This window comes from Clarias gariepinus, chromosome 2 (genome assembly GCF_024256425.1).
Source record: "Clarias gariepinus isolate MV-2021 ecotype Netherlands chromosome 2, CGAR_prim_01v2, whole genome shotgun sequence".
Lineage (NCBI taxonomy): Eukaryota > Metazoa > Chordata > Actinopteri > Siluriformes > Clariidae > Clarias > Clarias gariepinus.
The window spans coordinates 25,513,273-25,537,018 of record NC_071101.1 but is presented as its reverse complement, the minus strand read 5'-3'; the positions used below and the strand labels follow the sequence as shown (position 1 = coordinate 25,537,018).

General features: G+C 38.6%; 1 protein-coding gene across 1 annotated transcript; it reads right to left on the bottom strand.

Moving 5' to 3' along the window:
- On the bottom strand, positions 1–23,383 carry lamb1a (laminin, beta 1a). Its single transcript, XM_053476376.1, has 32 exons — positions 23,255–23,383; positions 22,103–22,275; positions 21,073–21,208; positions 20,111–20,184; positions 18,669–18,921; positions 18,347–18,549; positions 16,700–16,820; positions 16,175–16,363; positions 15,536–15,712; positions 15,303–15,415; positions 14,927–15,006; positions 14,527–14,662; positions 14,291–14,449; positions 14,012–14,139; positions 13,732–13,852; positions 13,390–13,597; positions 12,002–12,145; positions 11,653–11,884; positions 11,251–11,414; positions 10,852–11,076; positions 10,523–10,740; positions 10,254–10,350; positions 6,197–6,566; positions 5,402–5,580; positions 5,052–5,293; positions 4,233–4,439; positions 4,005–4,149; positions 3,557–3,764; positions 3,309–3,450; positions 2,269–2,445; positions 1,969–2,128; positions 1–1,361 (listed from the first exon to the last, which is right to left on the bottom strand). The coding sequence occupies exons 1-32, from the start codon at positions 23,280–23,282 to the stop codon at positions 1,222–1,224; spliced, it is 5,349 nt and encodes a 1,782-aa protein (XP_053332351.1). The 5' UTR covers positions 23,283–23,383; the 3' UTR covers positions 1–1,221.
- Positions 23,384–23,746: the final 363 nt, after the last annotated feature.

Sequence of the window (23,746 nt, the reverse complement as noted above, 5' to 3'; positions counted from 1 at the left end):
GTACAGGTAAATAACTTTTATTTGGCTAGGACACATATATAAGTACCATCCAGAAAGGGGGTAATTTTAAAACCTTTTAAATATTTTTTCCTGAAACTTCATTTCCAGGAAACAACTTTTAAAACATACAATAAACGATATGTATACATATACATATACCTCAATTAGCCATAACATTTAAACCACTTACAGGTGGTAACAAGTGAATAATATTGATTATTCATTGTAACGACCCCTGTCAAGTAAGTGGGATATATTGGGCAGTAAGTGAACAGTCAGTTCATAAAATTCATGTGTTAGAAATCAGCCATTACATTTTAAAACACCTGTCTTAATATTGTGCTGATCTGCCATCAAAACAGCTCTGACACGTCAAGCCATGAACTCATCAAGCCCTCTGGAGGTGTGCTGTGGTATCAGGTACCAGGACATATCAGATCCCCTTAAGTGGGATGGATGGATCAAACTTGTTTGCTAGATTGGATTGGAATCTGGGGAGGCCAGGTCAACCCCTTGAACTCATGGTCATCTGCCTGGGCAGTGGTTAAAATGTTAAGACTACTGATTGTAAAATAAGATAGATAGATACTTTATTGATCCCAAAGGGAATTTCCAAGAAAGGTATCTGCCTAAATTTAGATGTTCCTCAACCATCCCTAAACATTATTATTCTGCTGAAAGGGTTATGACTGATTGATTAGTTTTCATTGTTTTTCTTTATTTCCCTTGCAAATATTAGACTTTAATCCCTTGCATTAAATGCACTCCTCCCTGGCATGTTAGTAAAAAAAAATTGGAAGTACAATGTTAAAGCACTTATACATCTCTTATAAGGGTGTCCATAATACATTGTCATATACAGGGACATTCACAGTGATATAAGTAATAGAGGAAAAAAAGAGTAAGTGATTAAAAAGTGACTAAATGGGTGCAGAATTCAGAATTGCTCACCAAAAATTTGGTTTATTAGAGTTACGGTCATTCACAAAATTTGGTACAAAAAAAGTAGATTTTTTTTTTTATTTAATAGAAAAAAAATATTTTATGGGTGGAGACGTTTGCAGTCATGTGGCCGAAGAGGTTGAACTTCACATTTATTGCTTTGAAGTATACTGTCGTTTTTAAATTCCACAATACAATCCACTTTATTGAACCAAGGCCATTAATACATCTCTTTGAATAATCAGTGATTGTCATTTTCTAGTCTTATTGGCTGTAGTATTAAAACAGACAGGTGCTGTATACAGTGGCTTTCTGGCTAATTTCTTGAAGTAACTCTTTCACAGCCTTTTCTAGATCCACTAGCTGGTTGGCTTTATCTTCCAGTGTCTTCTGGTTTTCATCGTAGGATTTTTCCAAATCTGTTGGCAAACAAGTTCATTCATATTTTAACAGTGTGGAACAAAATAACGAAAACAATAAAATGTGTGTACACCTATACAATGAATTTCTCTCATAACCTAAGATGTGTTCTAATAACCTTTTTAATTTATTTATTTAATTGAGTAAAAAGCATACACTTGCAGGTGAACCAGTTAAGCCAGTTATTTGGTATATTCTCACCAGTAACTACTGGAAATGTCTATGATTCTGCTTATTCATATAACTATCAATTAATTTTCTGGCCGATTTAAAATAAATAAAATCATAGAGATATAGATTAAGAGCATTGGATTATATTCACAGTTCAGAATGGACAAAAATGTGGTCTCAGTGACTTTACATCATTACATGGTTGCTTGTTCCAATCATATTTCCCCCCATTTGGACATTTAATGGGAATAATAACACCTCTTGGCCTACATTCCCATAATTATATCCATTGCACCGCTGTCTCATCATGCCGGGTTACAGTTTTTGACTTATTCTTCAAATTTTTAATGACTGGAAGTACTCACAAATATAGTTTTTTTCCCCTCAATATAAAATCTCAAATAAAAAAATTCTCCCATGAGTTTATATCAGTACCTTTGAGAAGCTGTAGTTTTTTACTAGCTTGCAGCAGCAGCTCTTTGGCTTCCTCTTGAAGCATCTCAGCTCTTTTCTTAGCATCTGCTACACCCTGAGCCTTTTCAGAGATGAGGCCCTCCACAGTACCATACTTATCCTTCAGTTCTGTGTCCAGATCCTACACACAAAAAGAGGAAACCACTGATTTTCTGTTGGTCCAAGAACGCTATATGATTTCCCTGTAATTACATTTACATGCAGGCTTCTTTTTTTTTGTACACTTCAGTTTATTGCAAACTTGACCATGTATATAGGTACCTTTTTGATCTGCTCTGCCAGCTCAGTCGCACTGTCTGTGTCTTTCTCTGTCATTTCTACAGTGGTAGCAGTATTGAGGGCTTTTTCTTTCAAAAGAGCAACATCCTTTTCCAGCTGGAGTAGCCTCTGGGTAGCGTTACTCAGCTTGAACTCTGAATCCGCCGTCTCTGACTCTACCTGCAATTGACGAGAAAAACAAGATCAAACCTAAGCTTCCATACATGCAAAGATTTAACAGCTCATGTATCACACTAAACACAGCCTTGCCTGGGGTGGATCCAATAAATGCATAATGTAATCCAAAAATCCAGTAATGTACGAATGATTCTGCAACATGCAAATCTTAATCTTTCTCACGAAAAACCAAATAATAAATCATTATTAAATATTAAAACAAGAGTTAAATTAATATTTATTCATATATTCAATGTTCAAATTAATTCATATTCATCATTTGAATATCAAAACTGACTTATTTCCTCCCATGCATCCCTTCATTGTTTATTACTATTTACTTCACTACTAAAAAAGTCGTCATGATGCCTCTGTAGGCGAAAGAGTACAAGTGATATATGTGCTGAAATTTACGTCCTTGCAGTTCTTTCAGTAAGCTTGTTTCAGCTCTTGTTCTGTTACCACATCCAGTTTAATTTAAAAAAAAAGAAGAAGAAGAAGTGTAATATAGAATATGGATATTTATAAAATCCTAATACTTGCAAAATTGCAATATTAATCAAATCAGCCCCTAGGTATCGTTATAATATCGTATCGGCCATATAAATGTATAACACCTTAAAGCAATTGTATTTTAATTAATCACATTTTAAACTTAAAATAACTTTCAAGCACCTGTACAAAAACCTATAAAAAACCTTGTGTGAGATTATAACTTTACTCACTGTATTCTTCTAGCATGTTTGTGTGTCATAATGGTTATTTGCTTGTTGGCAGAGACGTTGGATCTGTTATTTGAAACAGGATCTAAACTTTTTAGAATCTTAAACCATATTTTCTTTACCTAATCATTACTTTGAACTTACAGATACAATCAGAGCCTGTGTTCCCTTTATGTCATTAGTGGCCTGCTTCAAGGCCTCAGTCACGGCCGTCTGAGCTTTTTCCGCCTGGTCCAGAGCTTCCTGTACCAGCTCAGCTGTGCTCTTCACATCAGACGCCTCTTTCCTGTTACAAAAAGGAGCTTTTTATTTATAAACAGGTTACAAAACATTGCAAAATATTGTCCATCAAAAAACAAAGAAAAGTTCTGTGCTGGAGACAAAGTTCTGACCTGGCTTTGCGGGCCTGCTCCAGCAGAGTCTCAGCTCTCTCAATATCAGCAGCGCTCTGGTTAAGGATGTCGGCCACGTCAGACAGGCTGGACACACGCTCCCGAATATCTGCTGTCAGGTTCTGCAGCTGAGCTGGCGTGGTGGGCATCTGCATCTGAAGCACCTCGTTAGCCACAGCCTCGATGCTCTCCAGGTCCGCTCCTTCTTCTAAAGACGTCATCGGAAACAGCAAAGATGAGTAGAGCAAAGGTTCCTAATGACCATTTAAACATTCAAAGCGGTTTTGTAGTGTGGGTGTGGAAAAAATTATTTGTCTGAAATACGAGCCTGAGAAAAATACCAGTCGGTTTTTATGACGTATTCAACACCCACACAAGTAAATCAACCAGCCTCGAGGTGAACATGTTAAGTAGCATATTAGATCTAAAATAGACATCGTAAGCGTACGAGTGAGGAAGTCTCGGATCTGTTTGATGAGTCTGCGCAGCTCTTCGTTACTATTGTCCACGCGCTGCTTGGTCGCATTGGTTTTCTGCAGAACCTCTTGAGCGTTCAACTTGGCCTCATCTGCTTTTACTTTCGCCTCAGACACCTGAACACGCAAAGAACAGGTCAGTTATAAACTAAATAAACTGTATGTCATTGCTAGTAGAAATATACAGTGGATTTACTCACCATCTTAGAAAGCTTGTCCACCTCCTCCATAGCACTGACAATATCTTGGTCAAAGTCCTTGGCTTTCTGCCAGGCATTATGGGCCAATGTGGTCAGACCATTACATCCCTCTCCCCCACACTTCCTGTTTCCTTCAGCATCCAGACAGCCCAGGCCTCCGCAGGGAGAGTCAGCACAGGCTTCCGATCCAGCACGGCTGCCACAAGTCTGGGATCAGATCAGAATGAGCTCTATCACTATACAAGCTTCATATTCTGTATTAGCGCTAACGCTGTGTTATCTTGTTCTTTCATTTAAGACTGAATGGAGAAAAAAAGTAATTTGCTTATAATTAATAAAAATCATTATAAGGAGATATCTAATTAAACTAAACATGCTTTGGGGTCAAACACCTGTTAATGTTCTATTAAAGACTGATTTTTTTTTCTATTAAAGACTGATTTTTTTTTTTTGGGAAGCTGCTTGGAGACAATGACCATTGTTAAAAGCGCTATATAAATAAAATTGAATTGAAAATTGAATTGAAAAAAAAAATGGTGATTGGAATAATTTAATACATTCATTGATTTATTTTCAATAATAGCAACTCTGATAGTTGCACTGGCTGTAATTTTAATTAATGGTTGCTGTCTGGATAATATGATCATTTATCTAATTAAATATTCTAATTGTTTTGCTATTAACCAGTCATTCACAGGGACTTACATATGACAGGGTGGTAATGACATGATGCAAGTAGTCAATTCCGTTGTGTGTTAATCTTTCCATCATGCATATAGTATAATACAGTCTTGACATGATACTAAATAATAAACTCACATTCTCACTCAGTTCAGACAGGTCCAGGGTCTCGAGCTGGCCAGCCAGATCATCCAGCACCTTGGTATGCTCATCTTGCTTCCTCTGGAACTCCTCTTTAGTTTCATTCATCATAGACTCTGTGTAATTACGCAGTGAGGCTGACTGCTCCACCAGGCTCTCGGGATCACTGATCGAGGCGTTCACTCGAGCCTCTGCTGCTTCAGACTCCTGCATGTGTTTCTTTACACTGTCTAATGCTCCTGCGAGGTTGGCCAATCCATATGAAAACATATTAAATATGGTTTATTGAGCATGTTTAGGAATATCTATCATAATTAAAAAGTCTTGTTTGACGCCGTGTTGCTCACCTCGCACATCGGAATTCTTCATGAACTCAACTTGGTCTTGCAGGTCTTTTACGGTGCGCTGCAGTTTCTGCGCTTCTTCACTGAGTGTTTCTAGCTTCGAATCTGTACTGTTTTCAGAGATCTGAGACAAGAGCTCCTCTGTCTGATTCAGCTTCTCATTCATTTCTGTCATCAAGGATCTAGAGTAAAAAGTGTCAGGAGTTTGTAAATGTCATTACCATATCATCTTTGGACCACAAGCCTGCTATTTTCATTTCAGAGTAAATTTCTATTGTAATATCGTTTTATCTACCAGATGTATACTTGTGCATATTAACCTCACAGTCGAACACAAGACTGAGGGATTTTGGCGAAATGCTTACCGCATCTCAAAATCATGTAATAATATTATAAATACAGAGGCCTAAGTGCAATATGTTTGGAACTAGTTTACCAAAATTAAATCCCAAATCACCAAATTCCAAATCGCCCTATTTGCTAACTACATATTCTCTATAACACTGTTACACTATATGTAGTGAGCAAATAGAGCGATTTGGGATTTGGTCTAACTTGTAGTTATGTGTATTTTATGTGGTTCATAGTTAAGTAATACAATATTCACAGAAATGCACTGCAAGTAAATAAATGAAAAAATCTTTAACAAAGACATTAAATTAAATGAAAAGATTGTGATGCTGCCTCCTAAAAACAGGCAGGAAAAGGTGATAACAAATACAATAAGAAGCGAATTAACTGCAAATTGTTTAGCTCGACGAATTCCACCGTCAGTTGTTTACATAGGACACGACTTACGTAGCTTGCTCGAGCAGGCTCTGGATCTCAGTGAGAGGCTGAGTAGCAGGGTTCTGGGCCAGAAGCTCGCGGATGGAATTGGCACTCCGCTCCATGTTGTTAATGGTGTCCTTGTAAGGCCCAGTGAGGCCATTGGATTTAATGGTGTTAACTTTCTGCACCAGCCTGTGTGTCTGGTTAGTGAGCTCTCCTACGATCACATCCCATTCAGCGAAGCACTGGTGGCAGCGTTCACAGTGTGGGAATTCACCAAAGTAACCCCGAGCACAAGTGTCACAGCGGGGGCCCGACACACCCTCCACACACACACAATGTCCCGTAGCTTTGTTACACTGCTGCTCAGCAATTCCTCTGGGGTCACAGTCACAGGCTGAAAGAACACACAGACACTTAGACGCTTAGACAAACCGTCAATAAACATCACTCCTCCGTTACACTTATTTAAGAAGTAAACACACATAAAAACCTGACGACAACTATTTTGATGTCAAGATAGCACAAAATCAGCGTACATATGACACATTCCTGTAGAGCAGTGTATTTTTGGTTATGGATGGGACAACTAATTATGACTGTACATAACAGACTACATTAAAAAATACAAGAAGGTATGTCTCATTGGAAGCAAAATATGATCAAATGAGGGTTAGCTCAAGACTTTCGCATAAAACTGTATTATATATTTATTTTGTATTATGTTACCATAACGTCATATTTTCATTTATATTATTTGTGGATATTTTCTCTCAAAGAATTAAATTTTGATGTTATGGTTTGTGAAATATTCTAAGCTACCAAGTTTTAGAGTTTCCTTTTTTAAATAACGCTTGATAAATATTATATTAATATTTATAGTAATAAATATATTAATATTTATATTTAAACGAGAAGTGCTTTAGTAACTTCCTAGACTTATTGACCAAAGTAAAATGACATTAAGGAATTATTAAGGAAGTAAGTGGCATGCATATGAAAAACCCAAATCTTGTTTTTGAGATTTACACTGAAATTTAATTTTTTTGTTTACATTTTTGGGCATTTCACTTAAAATTTTGTATAGTGATTTTACGTGATTTCTGCTTTTCATTTTTATAGGTAGGGATAAGGTGAGCTTGAGATTTGTTCACATTAAGCCTCCGGTTTTACGAGCATAATTCATCATAGGCGGTGAGTTGCATTCGACCGTGTCTACATTAAAGGTCACTTGTAAAGTGGCTGAAAGAATGAGAGAGGAAGTGTTGTGGGAAGGACATGGCTAAAGTAAATATTGGTGTGAAAAGACTGAGCTTTGTAGCACATGAGTGAAGTGAACACTGAGCGTTGTGAAAGACAAAAGGGCCTAACTAACACACAAAAAGATGCTAGACACTAAGCAAACATACCAGTAGGATTGCTTTTAACTGGCAACATGTGCACAACCCCTCAACCCCCAACGCATACAACGACAAACCTTCTAACAGAAAGGTGTTTCTATTCAACCCCCCCACACACACAGCTTCAATCCACGAGTTTTAATCTTCTTGAATAGCATTCCAACCTGAAGTGCTTCACACACATACATACATTCTACAGAAAGGACTTCATCACCTCAGGGCCCTAATTTGAACAAAAGGCTGTGTGGAAGTGGGGGCTTAGCTCAGAGGTTAATCCTACTATTGTAGAGGAGGCCTTTGGCATTGCAGAGAGGCACGACTTGCTCAAATATGCAGTGAATGTGACCCCTGAAGATGAAAACTTTTTCTTTTTTTTTGTATACATGGGAGTGATGGTGATCTACATACTTAATGCTTATACCCCGGCTCACACTTTCAGGGACACAAAACAGGACAAACTGGACATCTGTGTGACATCTGTAACATTTCCATTGTCATGAGGTTAAAAACAAATGTCAAAGTAACAATATTTAAATGAGGGAAACACCATATATCACACACACATCAGTATTTGACACACCTACACATTCCAATCCTAGTTCATTTCAACCTAGATGTTTTTACATCTTTAAAAAAACTGTATCCATAATAAGAACGTGCATGTGTGTCAAATACAGATATGTGTGTGATATAGGGTGTTTCCATCCTTTAAATATTATACACAATACAAAAAATTATACGACAACAGAAGTGTTACAGATGTCTCACAAATATTTTGTTTGTCCTGTTGCATGTCCCTAAAAGTTTCTGTTGACTGGAAGTTTTTTATATTTGCCTAAAGCTTTCCACACACATGTTTTCTATTTTCATGAGGACAAATTCATTGCAACAGGATTTTTGGATCATAATGAAACAAACGCATATGGCTAACATTCCACTCACATGGATTCTGAGTTTCTGTTGTGGTTTATTTCCTAAAACCACTGTAAGGTGAACGTGAGGTCTTTCATGTACATATACACCAAATCAGAATACACATTGCCTCAGGGTCCTAAGAATAAGAGAGTGATGCCTAAGGTGTAATACTAACATATTTATGTTATTTTTTTATATTACAACTGCAGAGGATCTAATAATCTTTATTACCACAGGCACACAAACAGTGCACAGTATAATCCAATCGGGGAATTCCTCTGCTCATACGGATTGAGGCATGTTGAGTTTAAGTCAACACACCGACACTCAGGAGGTAACTAGATCTTAGAGAAACATAGTGAAGGGAGGGGGGCTTCCTGCTATGATGGGCTCACCAAACAACTGGTGTGTGCGTGTGTGTAGGGGTGTTCTCCGAGCAAACTGGGAGAAAAAACACAAACCCTGTTCCCTGTGAAGAGCCCCTGATTCTTGGCCTTTGGAAAAGAATGTAAACTAAGGACAGAGACAGGAGTCATACTGTGTAGATATGGCTGAAATGTTTATAAGTGCTTATGAATGTTAACACTAGAGGCATTTGTATCATTTGTATCATCAGATGTTCCAAAAGCTGCAGAAATTCATCTGGCGTATTTGAAGATAAAAGTACTTTAAATATAAAGTTATTTGCCATATACAGTGCCTGGCCAGACTGGCAAAAGTCACACACTCCAAAATTTCATTGACCAACTTTAGCTTTGCTTCAAGATTGAAAATGATTTCTCATGCTCCCAGAACCACTCTTACTCAATCTGAGTCCTGAAATATGCCTGTTCCATCAGGGAAGAAAAACTCCATTGATGTGATAACCAGGTCGTTCAGTACATTCAGGTCATCAGCTGACTTCATTTTATTGCCACATACCATTATTAAGACTAGACCTGACCAATGGAAGCAACCCCAGATCATAACACTGTGTCTTGAGCCTTGCACGTGTCATGTGCTTCCTTTCTTCCTTCCTGAAATAGGGTCAAGTCTGGACTCATCAGACCACATGATCTTTTTCAATTGCAAGTCCTGTCAAGTTTTTTTTATGATCCCTAGCAAATGTAAGTGTTTAATTCCTGATTATTGACACTAACAAGTGATTTTATAGTGGCAGTATATTATAATGTCTTACAAATGCAGCTTGTGTTTGGTTCACAAACATATTCACTAAGTGTCCTTCTAATTCACTATCTCTATCAGTTTTCAAAGCAGGTTGACTTTTACAAAACGAGTTTGGATCTATCCTAATAAGACAAAAGTTGATTTCTGCATTGCATGCAAAAAAAAAAACATGGGTCATGCATGGGGGCTGAAGGGAAAGCCTACTTGAAACAAAGGGACGTTGTTGTTGGGGAGGAAAGGATATTAGGAGGCCCTGAGTTCATCATGGCAAAGAACATCTGAAGCTAACTCAGTAATGCAAGGAACCTTTAATACACTGTTATTAGTGTTGCTGGCTAAAGTATCATACTACATTACATTACTGTTCATGCATCATGATATTCAGGCCTGTATACAAGTAGAAAAGCCAAAGTTATATCTTTAAGACATGGCGTCAATACAAAAATGCATTTTGAAGTTAATTATTTGTTATTGTTATTAGTTACAGTAACTGGAGGATGCCTATTAAATATATATGCTCTAAAAGATACCTTCAATATTCTTATATGAACAAAACTTTGCATCATGGTATTCCACCAGACAAATGACAATTTCCAGCTTACCATGGCATTTGACCTCAGGGTTACCCCAAAACAGCTCTCTGCACTCCCTGCATGTTCTTCCTCCAAATCCAGGCTTACACATACACTGACCACTTATCTGAAATTAAATGAAATAAACATACTCTGTTAACAACTTTATAACTCACTAATAACCCATGAGGACATCATAATTTATGCAGGACATAAATACAACTGTTGACATACAACAGCACATATAGTATAGACACAAGTCTGGTGGTTAAATATTATATAAAATGGAGGGACATCACCTCATTGCACGCAGTGCTGGATGAGTGATTTGGGTCACAGTCACAGGCCTCACAACCTCGACCGCTGGCCATGTTCCAAGTGTCTGGGGCACACAAATCACAATGCTGTCCAACTACATTGGGCAGGCACTGGCATTGTCCATTATTCTGGTCACAGTTACATTCACCGACGGATGGACAAGTGTCCTGTCTAGTGCCGATGTGGTTACACACACATCCTGAGGAGCAGGAAACAATATCTCACTGGCATGATCAAATAAAAACAAACTGCCTGATTTAATAGGTTTGTACAAATAAGATAAACACAAAACAAATATATTTGTGCTTACGCCTGCAGTCCTGGGTAAGGGCGTCACCATAATAACCCAGCTTGCAGTGGCTGCAGCTCTCGCCCTCGGTGTGGTACAGACATTTGAGGCAGATGCCTGTGCGTGCATCACATGATCCTGGGACCATCATATCAATGTTGTTACTACACTGGCAGGCACGACACTCTCCACCAGCCTCATGGGGGTTTCCATAATAGCCTGGTGAACACTCATCACACCTTGCACCTACATCAAGCAAAGCAAATGATTCACTGTACAATAATACTCACAGAATTACTTATAAATGGAAAAAAAAAATGTTTGTCAATAGTCTCTATCCAAACATAATTATTGACACAAGCACCAAGGTGAATTATGATGGAAGACATTTTATATGCATTGTATTTGGCAACAGCTTACCTTTATAGCCCTGTTTGCATACACAATGCACCAGGTGTGAGTCATGGCTCTTATAACATGCCCCAGCAAACTGTCGACTGCTCCCAGGACCATCGGGACACATACAGGGTCGGCAGTGGTCTCCAGAGCCCAGGACAGGGTCACCATAAAACTCTGGCAAACATCTGTATAAACAGACAAGATTGATCAAGATTAAGTATAATATTTATACTGCATGTATACTGGATCGACTATAAAAAAAATCACAGCATAGGTAATTGGACATTTGGTTGCTCAGATGTGTCAAAAGGCATTATCAGTTTAATATGGCAAGATCGGTTCATATAATGGATGTAAAGCATTGTTGTGCTAGTGTTCAGTTATATTCAGATTGCACAGAACCACTGGATATGTGTCACTAACCTCTCACAGTTGTGTCCTGTGGTGTGCTCCCTACAGTCTAAGCACTGCCCAGTTTGGGGGTCGCACTGCTCAGCATGTCCATTACAAGTACATGGCCGGCAGTTGGGAAAGCCCCAGTGTCCAGGGAGACAGCGGTCACACTGACGTCCGTACGCTCCGGGAATACATTCACACTGACCAGTGGCCTCATGGCAGAACGCATGCACTGAACCCTGTGGATCGCACTCACATGCTGAAGGAAAGAAACAGTATGCATTAATCTGGGATACCTGTTACCTTTGTGTAATTGTTAGATCAGAGGAAGTATGAAACAGTATGAACTCTGTAAGCAGATCAGAATGAGACTCACGTCTGCATCCCTGAGGTCCAAACAGGAACGTAGAAGGAGCGCACTTGTCACAGTTTCTGCCCACCACGTTGGGACGGCATTGGCACTGGCCACCGTTCGGATCACACACCGTACTAAGAGATCCCTGAGGGTCACACTGACATGCTGTGGATGTGAGAAAGAGAAAGATTTAATATTACTTTTCATTCCATATTCCAGGGGTTCAGTGAAGCCAAAGAAAATCACAAGGAATTAAAGATTTAATAAATCACCTCAGATGAGACTATTATATATGACCAAAAAGTCACTAATTTAAACCTTAAGGCAATTTGGTAATTTAGGATATACAGTAATAAAAAATGGCATGTAGTTTTTCAGTATTACACTTAGATTGGTATAATTAGCGAATGGATGTGATACAATTATTATGTGGAAGTTTATACGATTGCAATTTTTTATTATATATTTTTTTATAAATTGCTCTTTTTTTTTATTAGTTATGATGTCAAGACCAAAAAATATTGGTTGTGACCATAGTTCCATCTCACAGAGCCCTTTATTCCCACTTGATGATAAGGTGCCTTTTACCTGACGTGTTATGCATACCACAAAGCTCCTGGCCAATTTCTCATGTTGACAGGAGAACAAAGACCGTATTACAATGAGGAAGTCTTAACGGCTCTTAGTGCATTCCTCAGGATAGGCCACTTGTGGTGAAAGATCAATAGTGTCCGTTCTGTTTTCTACATGTTGGAACGTGTTGAGGTGGTTAGAAGAGCGATGCAGCCAAGGCCCATCTGACGTCTGGGCGCGATCAATACAACGTACGAGTGCAACAGGGACATAGGTAAAGCTGTGTTGTTATGCATCCATAAATGTATGTCTACATCTAAATAATTATCAAAGGTAGAACTTTTTTTTAGATAATGTTACAGTGCATACTGTAAATATAGCCTAATTACTCTTTAATGCATCACTGAACTTAAATTGTCTGACCTATGTCCTTGCCCAACAACGTGTAGTGTATTAATCATGTCAAACATGCTTTTTTAATCCTCTTTCCAGTATCTTATGGAAGTAAATAGCTTAAAGGTAAATTCTACCAAAGCTGTAATAACAGTAATAAATGCTGTTTCCTGTCTCTAAGATGTGTCTGTCAGTCTATTTGACAGCAAATAAGATGTACACTACTGAGAAAGTTGGCGCAGGAAGCAAGTAAGGCCCTATAATCAGGCTTGAGGCCAACATACACAAGCTATGACATGCGAATACAGCAGTAGGGCTCAGAAATGAGTGAACAAGTAGAATGAATGAAGACATATGACTGACATGCCCCATTAAAAAAAGACTGTATGTGTTAAGAAGACTGTCAGAAAATGGCTATGAGCATATGTGTTGCCTTTCAGCACCTTTCGCTCCTTGATGCAGTAGAGCAGACACACTGAAGATGTAGTTCTTGCAGATGTCAGGCATGGGGGTCTTCACCACAGACTGGCTGTTCTCTAAGCACCGATAGCGCTGGAAGGTGTCCCATGCACTGTTGGTCACCAAGTCACCTCCCTCTGATACGGAACCGGAGAAAATATCCAGATTCTTACAGTGTGGCATCAAAACAAGCTGGAAAAAAAAAGCCACAGAGCAGAGCTATGAACAGGCTGGCTGTAAAACAAAAAGGTGGTAATCAAAGCAATGTTTTTATACAGCAATCATTTTACATATCAACTTAAGATATAACTCAAGAGAGAACATACTGAGTCAATGAGTGTGTATGGGGACTGGATGTCACTATTGGTAGAGTAGCGAGGAAGACTCAGACGCACTGTGTAGTTCAACCCCTCCTCAAAACATACTGGCCTGGGTAACACTACATATCTAAACAGAAACAATGTGATTATACAAAATTTTACAGAATCGATTTTATTATGTAAACACAAAGTTCCCAAATCTCTTTCAGTATACTTTGTCTTCAAACGTCCTAAATCTCTTTCAATATAAAAGTTACACTAAAGAAAAACTAAAAAGGACTCGCACCTGGAGCCAGGGTGTAAGGACACCATTTGGTTGTCATCATCTGGCATGGTGTTGGCACAGCGGCTGTCAGCAGTGATGACATGAGGCCTGATGACAGTCATCAGTACTTCCTCCCACTGTTCTGGAAGCTACACAGACAAACACATTAATAGGAAGAATGGAAACTCATACACTATGACGTAACAGGCGTAGGCATCATGCTGTGCTAAGAATTACAGCTGTCTTTGTAATAGACATACAGACAGCACTAAAATACAAAAAACTAGGTGTGAAACCAACCTGGGGTTCATAGCGAATAAGGATGTCATATTCCATGGAAAAGGGGATATTGTTAATGCTGAATTCCAGATAAGCTCCTTCTGGAACATTCACAAAGCCAATACCAGTCCAGGTCGGATTACGGTCCTGAGGATATGGTCTCTGCACGACTGTTACACCCTGCAGAAAGAGAGATTTCTAGTACATGGCCCAATTCACTTTTATGAACCACCTTAAATAGACACAAGGTGACTTACAGGTCCAAAGTTAGCATCTTCTGCCTCGTAGACATAATGGTCCAGAGCAACAAAGTAAAAACCGGACTCCACCTGGTCACAACGTCTGCCTGACATGTGCTCTCTACATTGACAGTACCCTGTCTCTGGAGAACAACTGAGGAACAAATAAAGATCCACATAATTCAGATATAAATCTAAAACCTAGTAACTTTTTAGAATTGAATTCGAACACATGATCCAACATAGATCTTGTATGCAGTATCCAGTTTGCACGAATTAGTATACTTTATAAATACAGTGTATTTTTTACTTTTTCTTGTCACTATATATTTTTTTTTAATTAATCAATGCAACTGTTTGACCAAGACAAAGCAATTTCCCTCTGGGATTAATAAAGTTCTTTGAATCTTGTACTTACTCATTATTGAGAGCGCCTCCAGCATCACAATCACATGGCCTGCAGCCATCCATGTCATTGCTGAGCCCCCAGTGCTGAGGCTGTGAAGGAAACGGTTAGTTAGCACATGCTTTCAACAACAAGCTGTTTATGACAGACCTCCCAAGAGGAGAAACAATCCACTGTGGGATGGCCTGCGTTTGCCTTTTAATCCACTAGATGATACATAAACAGTTAAAATGAAGGCCTGCTTAAAGATTATGTGGAAACAAAATTCCACCGAAATACAGACATAAAACAATACTAAAATTAATCAGTTAAAGCATCATCCCAGGTCGATGTCTAAATCAAGCAAATCTAATAATGTTGAGGAAACGCATGATTAAAGCCAACCTACCAAGCACTGGTCACAGTCTCGCCCCATAACTAAACGCTTGCAGTAGCAGTTTCCTGAAAATGTGTCACAAGGGCTTCCGCCAGGGATTGTCCCCACAGAATTACAGGTGCACGCTAAGAAAAGCAAAGCAGACATCGGGAGTCATGGTAATGGTTTCCTAAACATTCCTGATATTCTAATGCAAATTATCCCCGGAAATGTGAAGTAATAAACAAGGATGTATAAACATGTACCTTTACATCCCAGAGGATCATCACTAAGGCCATAATGGCCTTGTTTGCACTGGTCACAACGCTCCCCCTCTACATTGGGCTTACAACGACACTGTCCTGCGATCAGTCCAAGAGAAACATCTGTCAGCGCGTCACAGATGCCACCGTTTAGAGAACCAACGGGATCACAGTCACAGGCTACAGAGGGACATACGTCAATGTTAACATTATAAGGAAAAATCAATAAGAAATGACTTATTGATCTAGAAAACAAAATGCCAAAGGTCACACAGATGTTTAACAAGGTATAGTAAGATAGAAAGGTCTTCTCTTTTTTTTTCTCAAACAAATATGTCCACGTGTGTGGTCTGATAAGATTAGCATAAACCCCAGACATCACACAACATGAAGTGTGAAACTTAAGCGCAGTATTTAGCTCTGTGTTGACTAGCACCACTTCAAAGGCCAGGTGTTTCCCAGCCCGTGCTCTTCCCCCCATCATGGAACCACAAAGAGAAACAGAGAGGTTCAAAGATCTAGTCAGATGAGCCTTTCATAATGAACTAGCCCAGACAGAAATACTGAGACACAGATGACATCGAAGAAGAAAAGACAAAATAAGAGGATGAGAAAAGTGTGATAACAGGAAGAATTACGCACACTCGCAGATGTTGGGGTCACGAATGTGCCTCTCAGGATGCTGGTAGAAAAAGGGCTTGCACTGCTCACAATGGTGGCCCATAGTGTTGTGCTGGCAGTCATTACACACTCCTCCGCTTATGTTACCTGACGCCTGGTACACGGCCATGTCAAAATGGCAGGAGGTACTGTGGTGATTGCAGTTGCATTCTACAGAGAAGATGCCAGATTATGCATTTACTTTATAATACTTTTTACAATACTTTAAAACTTTAAATATTTATTATATAAATAGGATGGTTAAATTGTAACATATTTTAATTATTTAACTAACGAAAAACAAACAATTGGTCTAACAACATTTAATCTATCTACAGCATCCAATCTATCTATTAGTTACTATAAGAAAACATATTATATGTTTGGAATGAGTATAGAATTACTGACATTATCAGTGTTCATAAAACCTGATATAAGATTTCATCTGATAGAACTAAACTGTCTCGTTACAGTACAACTGTGTAATATTTCCAGTAAACATCTTACTTTTACAGGCATTGGTGTTACGTCCCTCTGCAGGCCTCCAGGGCAGGTCATGGTAGAAGTCCTGACAGAGCTCACAGTTCAGCCCCATGGTGTTGTGGTTACACATGCAGTGGCCATGGACCTATAGGAAAAAAACAGGAGATCAAGAGATCATTTTATTATAACTAACTGTAGAAATGTTAATCACACATTTAAAAACAATATGTTCCAAGCTCAAATATTTGTTTTTATGAAAAGATGTTCTAGTGCTAACTATATAAATACAAGCACTAGTGCTCTAATTAATTACCATTTTAACATTAAGAAATATCTTTAAATGGAAAAGGTCTACGGTAAAGATGAAGCAACTCGGAACAAGCTGTAAAATCCCGTAATCCAGATGGCAGCTGAAAATGTTTATACTTGATACATCTGGACCCGATTAACAAATGCCAGCTCTGGGAGCAGTCACACACACACACACACACACACACAGCTTGTGCAAGCTTTCAGTGTACTATACCATTTCTAGCACAGACCAGACACATTACGGTGCAAATAAAAATCACTAAGCTCCAGTTACTATGAATCAGAATGAATTTCTTTTTAAGGTTGCTCAGCCTATAGTGATGAAATACTGTACATGTTAGACAGGAAGCAAATAATGTAGAATGGAGACTAAACAGGATGCTTCCTTCATATACACAAATGAAAAGTAAAGCATGTGTTTACTGAAGCGTGACTTTCCACAGTGAAAAAAAAATCCATTGAGTTCATTCACAGTGCACATTTCGATTTTATAAGAAACAGATTGATAAACAGTTTTGTCGATAAACATGTTAATTTGATTCTTCAATGAGAAGCTGACATGAAGGCATTTTTCTTAGATTTCGGTTCATAAAAAGCTAATCAATGCCTCCTGATTAAAAGGACGGCAACACGAAAATCTCTCTTCTAGGATGAACTTTCAACTCAAGCGAAAAGACACCTGCAATAATACGCTTGTTACACCACAGCACTGTTGATTTCTCTAATCTGATCGCTCAGATAAGATGTTTATTTGACAGAAGACAGTTTTAGCAATTTACAGTTTTTTTAACATATAAAAGACTTTAGAAGAAATTGCTTTATTTAGTGGTTGTTGTTTTTTACATGACAAGCTATTTTTTTTTCTACAATCATTTCAACTTTCAAAAAAAGGCCAGAGAAAAAATTAGTTTTTACACATAGCTTCTGTACGGTAAAGAATAACACCATCTCTCAGAGAGCGAGAAAGACATGCATCTAGACTGTTTTCTGTTCTGGCACCTAGGTGGTGTAATTAACTTCCCCAAAAGGGGCCATATAGCTGAGTCAATGGCGATCTTTAAGTGACGATCTGTTTCTAATGTATTTGACTAATAGTACTTCTACGTAGTAACCTAGTGAACCAGTGGAAGAGTATATTTAATGATGGAAACTTCAGAGGACTTATGTAAGTTGTTCTGGATGAGAGCGTCTACCAAATGCAATACTATAAACAATACTATAAATAGAAAAAAGTATGACGAGCGTTCTCCTACTACAGCATGCCACCTGAAGATTTATTCTTACTTATTACAGTACGCCTCAAAACCTATTACATGAAAAACTATGTCTTCGAATCACTTTTGTGCAACAGTTACTTACCATTCCATCCACCACCTCTCCAGCTCCATCAATGGGCGCGCACTCAGAAGCGTGGCCGTAACAGAAGCAGTTGCCCCTCACCACCATGTCGTAAATGGCATAATAGTACTTCTCCTTGATCTCAATACGTGAGTCCAGCAGGTTGTCCCCCAGAGTATGCAGCTTAGTAAACTTCACTCTCAGATTAGTAATCTTCAGCATATCTAAAATTGGAGAAAAGATGCTACATGCTCAAAAGATGTACACCATCCATATCTCTGCAACATATGTGTATATTTTGCATTGTTATGCATGCAAAAGCTCTTATAAATAAAGCTCTTACTTTGGATCCTTGGGCTGTAGGGATCCTCGATCCTGAATGCCGGGTCCAATACACGAAAGATGACTTCTCCCTCTGTAGATGGCTCGATATCAGAATAGCGAGAGTCACAAATGACATCATCCACCTTCTTCATGGGCCCCCGAGAGATCAATGAAAAGGAGGACTCGCAGTCATAGGCAAAGTAACGGTACACCTGCCATGTCTTTCCAAAGTCAGCAGAGCGCTCGATCACCATGGCAGCTGGCCGGAAGGTCTGGGTTAGACATGGCAAAGAAAGAATTTTAACAGGTTAAAAATTTGCAGATAACTAAGAAAATCCTCACCCAGAAGCTAAAATGTAAGATGCTACAGTATGTGTAATGACAGTTGCTCATGAGATATGAAACAATGCACCTAATACTGCAATAGCAATACATTTTCAGGTAAAAAAATAATCTGCAAGTTCACTCTTTAGTGCTGCCAGAGTCAGGTGCATATTTGCTTCAAAACAATCATGGTAACCACTGATTTAGATTTACTTTGCTCATGTGAAGAAAAAACAGTAATAGACATAATGAATAAAATAAATCCTGGACAATATCAATAAAAGATCCTGGACATTTAGTACCTCTAAGTGCATGAACTAATATCACAACAAAAAAAAAGCAAATGTTCTTCAGGAGACAATGATCTTGATAGGAACTTCAAGAACTTTCTGAGGGATTTTAGGAACCTTTTACATTTCCAACAATGCACCATACATTTTTAGTCCCTGCTAGAGAGTGGGCAAATTTAGATTTGAGATTGCTGTACACTTCCATTGGTATGCGGCTTGTCATCTTTTGGGTTCTTCAAACGTTTTGGGTAAGTGTTATCTCAGTAGATAAAGCTTTAAGCTACTGATCCAAAGACAGTGGGTTTAAATTCCAGCAACACCAAGTTGTTATGGTTGTCTCATTCACCCTCAACTCAATTGTGTTATGTTCTGATTATAAGTTTATTTGGGAAAGAAAAGCACCAGCAAAGTGTAAAAGTTTAATCTTGGTGGCAGTAGGACTATATCCATTGGCCTGTTCATGGAGGAAGTGTATATAAAACATTTAGAGTGTTTTACAGTGCATCAAAAACAGATATACATTAGAAATCAAGACTAACATTGTACATAGAGGTTTCCTCTAACTTGAATGGTATTAATTGCATCAAGGATATGGCTTAATACATTTTAGACATGAGGACTGAATTGTTGATTAGGAAGCTTTATCAGCAACATTCCAATCGTCTCAAGTCACAAGCAAAGCTGGAGCTTCTCCAGACCTCCTACTGTTCTCACACAGATCCCCCATCACCTCCCCCACAAGCTGTGATCATGTGAATCCTCAATGCATGCATCCATGCACGCACACACACACACACACATACCTGTCATCACCAGACCATGTCCCTCAGCCTATAATCACAATTACCTTGAAGGTCATGATGAGATGGGTGAAGTGGAACTCTGCTTCCAGGTTCAGCTGGATGGTCACATTTTCCACCCCTGAGAAACAGAGTTTAGCATATTAAAGGGAAAATTACATAAGGGAAATAATATAAAATCATTTCTACAGTACATTACAAATCATGTCATAGTAACATCTGCAGCTGGTACAGTATGTAAAAAGTCTAAATACAGTCAAAGTACAGTTCTACAGTCACAGCTGTGAACATCTGCTTTTGTTGGAACTATGCCACATAGATCTAGGAAGAAGAGAGAATGTATCATTAAGCTGTATGCCTCTGTGTCTGATTCCCAGGCCCATGTGTCCAGCTGTGGTGAATAACTGTTTCCTCTCCCCCATACATTACCTTAAGCTCTCCTCTCTTAGAACAACTCAGCCTTTTATTCACATGCCTCTCTGGTTGCAGCCGTCTTTTACTTCCTGTTCCGTTCATTCTCAGGACGGAATTCCAGTATTTTTGCATTTCATTATTTTTTAAATGCAGTCTGTATTAATCAACTGCTGTCCAAGGCTTGTGGGTGATAAATTCCGAAGGGAAAAAAGGTTTTTCCGAAGGGAAAAAAGTCATTTCAGAGTAAAAACAAAGGTCATTATTTTAACAAGTCAGCTATTAGGTTCCGGCTTTGAAGCTGTAACTCCCACCAATGGTATGATTACAGGGGGCTATCCTAAAAGGTGTTCCCTTTAACAAGCACTCCTTTCCAGTGTTCCATTTTCCCATGAGAACGAAAGCCCTTTCGTGCTTACTTAAAATGATAACACATTGAAAACTATAGTAGCCATAATGAAGTAAAAAACATTAACCTTTTAGAAAGAAATGTTTACTAGAAGAACAATATATTCATCTTTATTCCAAAAGAAATCAAATATGGAAAGAAAAAAAGAGAGTTGGTCATGTTGGTCATTAACTGGTCTTATAAACTCACCATTTTCTGACTGCCACCAAGTCTTTAGTCGGTTAGGAGCAAACGTGGTCACTACATTTTCAATTCTGTGGCTTGTTGTATGTGCGTCGTCATTGTAGGACCTCCTAGAATCGCACACAAAGCATTTCTTCTCTTCCTACATTTGGTGAGGGGGAAAAGGATTGAAAATGTCAATGGCTTTTGCATGTACAGCACACTTAGCAAACTTTATGAGAGAAACAAATCTAAGGCCCTATTCAATGCTTTATCAGAAAATGTCTGCAATTAGACTAAACTCCACAGTCTCCGATTCTGAAAATAATTGACTTACATCTAGTCTCATTGATCTGGGAACAACAGCAGCCTCAGATACTTAATCTGATATTCAAGAATATGGACACACAACTGTGAATGAAACTTTGCTCACCCAACTTTTGGCTACTCCTACTATGTCTCCTATATATCTACAAAGATACTAGTAGCAGTATAGCTGGTTATTTTTAGAATTAAGTTTCTTGTAGACTTTTCTGTTTTATTAATGTGATTTGGTTTATTTCGTGTGAGGTTGTCAGGATGGAGTCTAGACATATATATATAAAAAAAAGAACCCTCTCACGCAAAGGGTAAGTCCTAAGAGCACCCACATGACTAGTATAAGCAAAGATTAAAGCCGCAAAGGACCTTTAATCTGATCACGTCTCTGATAGTATCAGATCCTGAACAACATTCTGAAAAACTAAACCTGAAGAGATTAAAAAGTATTAACAAGTTTTACTATGCTGTTACACTATAATCTAATAAATATATGTAAGTATGCAGGAAAAGTCCCCAAAACAATTAAATATATTTAATTGAGTTTTAAAGTTGAATGTATTATTGAAATTAGATGCATATTACAGACTTGTCTCTCCCATTGTCTTTTAGATGCAGCCAGATGTTATCTCCTCCAGACAAGGTAATAACTAGCAGGTTTAGAATTATTTATATTCATAGGGACCAGTGGGTAAAACAAACTCAATTTAAGGACCCCAAATACAAAGTCTTAATCTACCTGAAGGTGACTGACAATACAGAAAGGTTCGGTTTTCTCCAGACCACAGGTGGAAGTGGCTGAGAGCTGATGAGCTCTGCCAATAAGCAGGTCTCCAGTGGCAGGATAACAGCTTCCCTCCGTGCACACATCCCCACGTTCAGGCAGCTCGGCCAGCGACCGCGCCCCTAAACCTGGATCAAGAAGGTCAACTTGTTATTTTTGTGAAGACATATTTCAATTTGATTTTCTGTTTTTCAAAATTAAACCATGATGACCCAATACTGTTTAAGCATGTTCAATTGTATAAAAATTTTGACATAATTTTTTTTGGGGAAAATACTATACTAAAAAGGTTAATATTGAAAATAGATAGTGTTTGAAAAACACTAATAATACACAGTCAGAATAGTGACTTAAATTAAAGTCTTTTTTTAAACTCATTCATTCATTCATTCATTCATTCATTCTCTATATAGCTTATCCTGTACAGAGTCATGGGAAGCTGGAGCCAATCCCATGAGACTTTAGACACAAGGTGGGGTTCAATGCAGGGTACACATGCACACACACTCATTCACACACTGCTCTATGTTTGGACTGTGGGAAGAAACCCACCAAGCATGGGGAGAACATGCAAACTCCATACACACAAACCCTAGGTGGGAATCAAACCCTCGACCCTGTAGGAGAAAATTACTTGGTGGTGGAATTCATGACTAAAATGACGTGAAATGAAAAGAAAAAAGAAAGATAAAAGCTTTTTCCACAATAAACTAACATTTTCTATAAATTTAACTTAATCTGAGAGGTATTGAATAACCCATGTAACTTTGGGATTATTTCCCACAGGTCTCAGTAATACAAACAAACAAACAAAACAACTCTAAATTAAATAAGTTCTGGCAACACTGTGCAAGAAGTAAAACATGGACAATACACAATAGGAATATATATAAAACAATAAGGATAGACCTTCCGACCTGTAAGTTGTTAAATGATTCACTCGGAGTGTAAAACTCACATACAAAAAAAAAATCATTCTATTCACAAAAGCCAGCGGCCGAACATCTGGAAGCGTGCGTGTGTTCACGTGACTAAATGGATGAAAACGTCCTTTAAAATGTATGTGAAAGTTAAACGAGTCATTAAGTGTAAAGTGAATGAACTTACACAAAAGGGCTGCGAGGTGTAATATCATGGTTTTGGAGTCGCGTTGAGCCTCTCGCCAGCGTCCAGTCCAGTCCAGTCCTGGTTTCTCTGTTCCAGCTCCACTGAATCTGGGCGAAAAGTTCCCCTTTTTTCCCCTTTTCTCTCTCTCTATCTCCTTCTCTCTCTCTCTCTCTCTCTCTCTCCCTCTCTCTATGTTAGCTCATGCGCACAGAGTGCTCGGCCCTCCCCCAGGTGTGATCAAATGAGGCTGCGCTAGTCAGCCGTTAAACTCGAGGAGAGGAGAGCTTGTAGCTAGCTAACCCTGCTGGAGTCTCACAGCTCCTCTCTGTTCACATTCTGCTCGTTGCTCTTGTTCTGTCCATGTTCCTTACGGAACTCTAACGTGTACATATACTGTACAGTACAAACAGAGCATACTGCAGTTTCAGTTATTTCTTTGTAAAAGGTCGAGCTTTCGTGTTTCAGATTTGTGTAAACCTGTCCATTAAGTGC

Excerpts from the sequence above, each read along its gene's own strand:
- lamb1a (XM_053476376.1), bottom strand. The coding sequence starts at position 23,282 with ATGATATTACACCTCGCAGCCCTTTTGT. Across the intron at positions 20,185-21,072 it reads TTGGTGGCAGTCAGAAAATG|GGGTGGAAAATGTGACCATC; the intron begins GTGAGTTTATAA and ends TCTGTTTCTCAG. Across the intron at positions 11,077-11,250 it reads ATGCAAACAGGGCTATAAAG|GTGCAAGGTGTGATGAGTGT; the intron begins GTAAGCTGTTGC and ends TGCTTGATGTAG.